Consider the following 7,758-nt stretch of genomic DNA (forward strand, 5'->3'; position numbering starts at 1 on the left):
ATGGAAAATAATATGAACACAAAGGTCCTAAACATCAATTTCAGATCACCGTCTGAAGGAGTTTACACCTTAGCCTTTCAAGGCCAACACCCAATCGCTCAGGTGAATATGACTTGCGAAATGAGCACTTAGTATATATATAAGCCGGAATGAATGATTCGGAAAATGAGAGTAATAAAGAGGACAAGTGCATCCCAAGATTTAAAAAGAAAAGCGAATGGAATTTACCTAGGAGTAAGAACGACAATTTAGAACCCTTTATATCATCTATTAAAACTGAAGTAAAATCATCAGTCAGTGGCAAACGTTTACGGAATCCCTCTGAACAAGAAAGCCAAGCCATTAATAATTTAGAAAGCCGTGATGATATTGTTATTAAACAAGCAGACAAAGGAAGTGCAGTTGTAGTGATCAACAAAACCGACTACATTGAAGAAGGAAATCGTCAGCTTTCAAATACAAAATTTTACAAACATTTAAAAAGTGATCCTACAAAAGAAATAAGTAAACAAATTAATGAGATCCTTTCAGATATGAACAGCAAAAAACACATAGATGAGGACACGTACGACTATCTACGCCCTGATGAAACCTACACAGCCGGTCGATTTTACTTGCTCCCAGATGGCAATCCAACTAAAAAAATATCTGAATTCGTGGATTACAATCTTAGACCACATGTTAGAACAATGCTATCTTACATTCAAGATACTACAGATTATTTGAAGAAAATGGATTCATTAAATCCCTTACCAATTTTGGTATCGATGGATGTGTCTTCTTAATACACAAATATTCCAAAAATTAAAGGAATAGTCGCTGGTGAACAAGTATGGAACAATCGTAAGGATAAACATTCCCAAATAGACTGTATGGTTCGGTTGCTGAGACTAGTGCTTGAAAACAACAATTTTGTATTCAACGACCAGCACTACTTGCAGGTTGACGGTACCAGTATGGGAACCAAAATGGCACCTTTTTTGCCAACATTTTCAAGTCTCGAAGAACGCATCCTTTCGAATGTACCATACAAACCCTTGTCTTTGCTTCGTTATATTGATGACATCGACATCAAATGGAACTAAACTGCAGAACGTCTGCAAGAATTTCTCGATATCTGTAACAACTTACATCAATCGTTAAAGTTCACATCTGAAGTTTTCAATGAGAAAATTGCGTTTCTCGACACCACCATACCTTTAGAAAACGGAGTCATGACAACCGACATTCACACCAAAAAAAAACTGATAAACACCAATTTCTCTCTCCGAAGAGTTGTCACCCGAAACACTGCTCCCGGAGCATTCCGTACAGCCAATCCATCAGGTTAAAACGGATTTGTTCATTGGAATCAAAATTAAACCATCGTTTGGGGCAACTAAGACAGCAACTTAAATCAAGAGGTTATCAGAACAAAAATATTTCAGAACAAACCTACTTATATCAGATAAAATTTATCCGTTCATAGTGTATTAATTTACGTTTTTTGATTGAGTTAACCCTGCCAATTGATATTTTACCGTGTGGTTTTCTATGTTGTGATGTTATGCTATTGTTTCAGAAGAAGGTTTGGATCCATTAAAACGTTTAATCCTGCTGCAAATGTTTGCACCTGTCCTAAGTCAGGAATCTGATGTACAGTAGTTGTCGTTTGTTTATGTAATTTATACGTGTTTCTCGTTTCTCGTTTTTTTTTAAATAGATTAGACCGTTGGTTTTCCCGTTTGAATGGTTTTACACTAGTAATTTTGGGGCCCTTTATAGCTTGTTGTTCGGTGTGAGCCAAGGCTCCGTGTTGAAGGCCGTACATTGACCTTTAATGGTTTACCTTTTTTTAAAATTGTTATTTGGATGGAGAGTTGTCTCATTGGCACTCACACCACATTTCCTATATCTATTGAATACAGAGACAAGACGGCCCGGACAAATAAAATCCCGTTTGTTGTTAGCTTTCATCCTCACGTCTCCACAAACACTGGCGTCTTATTGAAAATTATCCTTCCTTAAAAGAGATTTTTTCATCACCTCCCGTATGGCTTACCGCAGATCCAAAAACCTCAAAGATATTCTAGTAACATCCAAAGTTAATAAACAGGAAATATCAACAATCGGAGGTTATCAACCATGCGGAAAGGGCATTGTAAGTGCTGCAAAGTCGCCAACATCGAAACCCGATTCGTCAGCACAGTCACAAAGAAAAAATACAACATATTTACAACATCAAATTGCAAAACGCAAAATTGCATTTATGTTCTAACGTGTGGAACTTGCAAATTACAAGATGTTGGTGAAACAGAAACACCATTCAACATCCGACTAAATAACCATCAGTCATTTTATACAAAAGAAAGGAACTGCCCAATTACAAGACACCTTTTAAGAGCAGGACATGATTTTGAAAACGTCACATTTCAAATCATTGAGAAAAATCAAAATTGGGATACACAATGAAGACAAAAAAAGAGAGAGATTTTGGATGCACCAGTTACGAACTCTTGAACCTGATGTACTCAATGAGAGAGACGAAAAAAGATTTAAAAGCAAATCAAAACCATAATTATCTTGAAATCATACAAATTAATTTATAGAAATTCATACAATTAATCGAACATCTATAAATGTGTTAAACTTTTATTCCAACTTCATGTAGTTGTAGCTACAAACATATTTGATGTAACATCAATCAATATGTTACACTTTTCCTCAAATCTTGTATAGATTAAGCTACACAAATATTTTTTTGTCATGCATCCGATTTCACCTTGAGAGATGCACACGCCTGATGAAGCTAATTTGTTTAGCGAAATATTGCGTATTTCTATTTTAAATCTAATAGAACTTTTAATGTATTAATTAGCGTGTTTAAGTTATATTCTTAGACATTTATATATATATGTTACAGTGAATTTGTATAATCAGTGATTATGTAGAATCCCTGAAATTTTCAGGGATTATGTAGAATCACTGGCTAGTTTAGGGATTATATATAATCACTAAAATTTTCAGGGATTATGTATAATCACTAGAAAAAACGTCAGTGATTCTACATAATAACTGAAATGAAGAAATAGTTTTATTTATAAAGAAAATGAATAAAAATGAAATTATTTATTCTATAAAATCATATAAAAACATCATTATAAAGTAACATAAATTGTAAATGTTAAGCACAATATATCAAAATGATAACCCAATTTTTTTTAAATGTTATAGGCACACTACATGAAAATGTGAAACACAATATATCAAAATAATACGCCTCACATCTGTTATTTCCTGCACATATCGAATCAGATTTTAACGACACGCCTAAGTTAAATAAAGTGTTTAGTAACACATCTGAAGGTAACCCCAATCAAAAGATGGGAATTTGCAACCTTGAACCGGTTCGAGCAAGAAAGATACCATGTTTTGTAGTCAGGTGATATCCTTTTTCAGACTTTTTTTTAAACAATGGTCATTATGTTTTTCGGGTTTCCCTTTCCTTTTTTAACATGTGGAATTGCTATGAAAATATTACACCAAATGCAAGCTAGCTCTAAAATTTGTTTCTATGTGTCAATCCTAAGTTCTGCCTGTTTTTCTGTACATTTAGATAACCTATTTCTCACAGTTTAAATTTCTTGTTCATTTGAACAAAACTATAACACAAAATAGATGTTCCATAATCTTCTTAACCATTTGCTTTACATGTATCTCAAATAACATGCTTTGTGGATTTAAAAATAGAGCATAAATAAGGACTTTAGTTTTCTTGTTTGAATTGTTTTACATTGTCATTTCGGGGCCTTTTATAGCTGACTATGCGGTATGGGCTTTGCTCATTGTTGAAGGGCGTACGGTGGCCTATAGATGTTAATTTCTGTGTCATTTTGGTCTCCTGTTGACAGTTGTCTCATTGGCAATAACACCACATCTTCTTTTTTACCTGAATATTCATTTGACGCTTGCTTTTAATAAACAAACAATACATGTAAAGCTATTGCTATAAAGGGAATGTTGATATTATTAATTTGGAAGTCTTCAATTTTATCTCGAAACCCAGTGTTGGTAATATCTTTTAGATCATCCTCTGTGTTTAAAAGCAAAATTATTTCATCTGGAAAGGAATAAATGAAAGAAAAAAATATAATTTGTCTATATTATTTTTTTTATTAAACAAAGGGTCATTGAATTATTCATAATCCCTGAAATCATATTAGGGAATTTGTAGAATAATTATTAAAATGTTCAGTGATTATGTAAAATCACTGGTCATTTTCAGGGATTATATATAATTACTAATGGTTTTAGTGATTCTACATATTCCCTGAAAAATCAGGGATTCTACATAATCCCTGATTATACAAATTCACTGTAACATATATATATATATATATATATATATAAATATATAACTTGGATCAGTTAGGGCATTTTTGATTTTTCGTTTAAGGACTGCCCTCCATGCAGTTATAACATTTAAACTACCACAACCTTTGGAAATTTAGAGTTGTGCCATTTCACATCGCAAATAACTATTTTTATTTGGCATATCTTTGTAATCTTTGCTTCGTGTTTGGAAATTTTAAAATTGTACCAGCGTCTGCGGTGTTCGCTTGAATTGTATAAATTTCAAGATTTTGATAGTTTCTCAGTTTGAATATATTAACATGATTCATTTGACATCGTGCTATTATTAAAGAAGGATATCTGTTATCCGAAATATCTAATATTTGTTCATTTTATAGTTATTTAATGGTTATGTTGTACCCTTTTTGACTTGTTTTATATATATATAAACACACACACAAAATCCAAACCAATAAATAATATAAACACCCATATAACAAAAGGAATATTAATATTCAAATAGGTTATATAGACATTCGACTCGGATTGAAAAACACCTGAAAGATAATTAAAAGACATTGTTTACTCTTAATCAATTAACGAGAGTTCCAACTATATACTGGCTCCCGAAGCTGCCAAATCACCTTACAAATAAAGATTTGATTCGTCTTAAAGCCAATGTTCAGCTTCTAAACTGGTAACAAATTGTTCAATAAAGGCCTTTAAAATTGTGGAATTAACTACGTATAGAGTGTCAAAATTGCATGCATATATTATAGATTTCTAATCTGTTCTTAGGTTAGATTTTTTATCCTACATACCACTTTGCCTCATAATCTCATTTAGAACAAAATTCACACACAACTTATTAAATCGGCATGTTTACAGTCAGAATGCGAATATACATATTTAGACTCTTTGAGAACATATTTAGGTAACATTAAGCAAAGGAACTATATGTCAATTGTACCTGCTTTGATACAATTACTGCATTTAAATCTTTACTAAGATCAATCGTAACAACATCTGATAAAAAAAATATAACACTCTAATATTTGGATGAAATATTGCCTCTCGATGATGACGACATCAGTTTGTAAACCAAAAAGATTTATCCTTAAAGAAAGATACTACTAACAATGAAAGCTGTTCTTTCCTGGATCTTAATATTTATATTTTTAATGGGGAGTTCAAACCACAGTCACGATAAAAGAGATGATTTTTCATTTCCTATTTCTAACCGTTTTTAGATTTTGACATTGTTCTTTACTCACTATCTTATGGTGTTTGAATATCCCAACTTGTTCGATTGGCTCGTCTATGTAGCAACATTTTTCCTTCATTATAACGAAAAAAGTCTCTGTATTACTTAAAAGCATTAACACCAGGGTTTTTCTTTATCAGAAACTAGGCAAAACAACTACTTTATTTTATCATTGGTACAAGGACATCATTCGTAAATATTAATCAACATCAGAGATCTCATACTTTCAGGAATTTCGCATCAAATCTTTTCATTTGCTTTTATTGTCATATTCTAAACAAAGCACAAACATGTCATCATTCACCTCAAAAGATAACCAAACTTTCAAACAGACTTTACTAAGAAAGGATATAGTCATACTGTTGTCAAGTCATTATAGAATTAATATTGATTAACACATAGGGTCTTTGCATAAGAAATACACATGTGTAACTGTCAAAAGTCATGAGCCTCTGTCTGTTTTTTTTTTATCATGTTTGTGTTTTTCATTTAAATGTTTTCGAGTTTTGAGTGACATCCATTTTCACTGAATAAGTGTAAATTCGTGTTCAGGGCCCAACGAAGCCTGCATGCTTCTACGTGATTTTAATTTTGTCGCTGTGTTAAAGACAAATTGTTGGATTTGTGCTGATAACTGCTCTTTGGTCGGGCTATTGAAATCAGTATATATCATAGATATGATAAATTTTAAAGCTAACCAATCTTCACACTTGTATGACAGTCGCATAAAATCCATTCTATTGACAACGATTTGTGAACAAAACAAACATATAAGAGTGTATTTCTATGGTTTACATTTAAAATTGAGAATAGAACCTAATTAACTTAACTACATTTCGAGCTGGGAATCATGCACAATCGATTGCGAGGTAAGTTTATTAGTAATTTCCGCACTAAATTGGTACAATGATGTATATCTATTGTGAACAGACTGATCTAACAATCAGGTATACATAAGGTCAATTGTGAAGGCGGCGGATCCAATCTTATTATAGAGTTTTATTGTATATCTTTCTCTGCTTTTACACTAACTGTCAGCATCAGCCTACTTCCATTCACCAACACAGTTTTATTGTAAACTATGTCCATTACTTTCATGGTTTTAATGGAATGGTTTTCATTTAAACGTAGCATATCATTCACAATTACGGAAATATTTTCAAAATCTGGAAAACTTACAAAGTCAATAGTAATAAAGAGTTTCGTTGGCAGGACGTCCTGCATGAATACACCAAATGCTCTTTCTTAAAAAAAATCGGCTCCTTTTGTTGTTCTGTATTATGTTATATATTAAAAATTTAGTTTACAAAGTGATATTCACCTGTTCTGATGAGTTTCACATCAGACTCTGTAAAGTTACTCGCCCATTTCATGTTTCAAATACGTCTCATTTTTTTGAGATGATAATCCTATTTTCTTATTGTATGATCCTTCGATTTTTCACTAAATATAACTATATGCTTCTGCAGTAATAAAAAACGACAACATTACGGCGTTCTATTTTCTATTTCAGAAGTAGTTGAACGAATGAAACATTCAGTAGAGTGATCTTTTCATGTTCAAATAAATAAAAGAAAAACTTAAAGCTAAATCAAACTCAATTGCCAGAACTATTTAAACTAGGGAGATAGTAACAGTGAATTCACATTTTAGGATCATAACTTATAATATTAAATATGATTTCTTACTTGCTGAAATATTGATGTTGGCTGATCCAAACTTATTACTAAGTTTTATTGTATATGACCGGAAGTCATTTTCATTCCTTATATTCATTGATATGACCAGTCTACTGCCATTCACAAATACAGTTTTATTATATACTTTGTCCATTATCCTCCAAGTTTCCAGAGTATAATTGTCTTTATAGTGTTTCATATCACCATCAATAACAGTAAAATTCGTAATCTCTGGAAAACTAAAGAAGTCAACTGTAAGGTTTCCCACTTGACCCTTAATTCCATACTGCGTGTTATTGTTAAAATTAACAAAATACGGTTTTCCTGGTGAAGTACAAAAAAAAAAAGAATTGCAAGGCAAAATGTTTACATAATATAATATTGAATAAGACAAAGATTGTGATCTTAAAATGTGTAATATGTTGAATCATTGAAATTCTAATCAAAACAGTAAAACATCGGAATAATATATAATTACATCAA

The 7,758-nt window shown here is 31.9% G+C and overlaps 1 protein-coding gene across 1 annotated transcript; it reads left to right on the plus strand.

Moving 5' to 3' along the window:
- The first annotated feature begins 149 nt into the window (after window positions 1-149).
- Window positions 150-785, plus strand: LOC139526753 (uncharacterized). Its single transcript, XM_071321919.1, has one exon. It carries the CDS (start codon window positions 150-152, stop codon window positions 783-785), a length of 636 nt encoding a protein of 211 aa, XP_071178020.1.
- The last annotated feature ends 6,973 nt before the right edge of the window (window positions 786-7,758 follow it).

Source organism: Mytilus edulis, chromosome 6 (assembly GCF_963676685.1).
Source record: "Mytilus edulis chromosome 6, xbMytEdul2.2, whole genome shotgun sequence".
In the NCBI taxonomy this organism is placed as follows: Eukaryota; Metazoa; Mollusca; class Bivalvia; order Mytilida; family Mytilidae; genus Mytilus; species Mytilus edulis.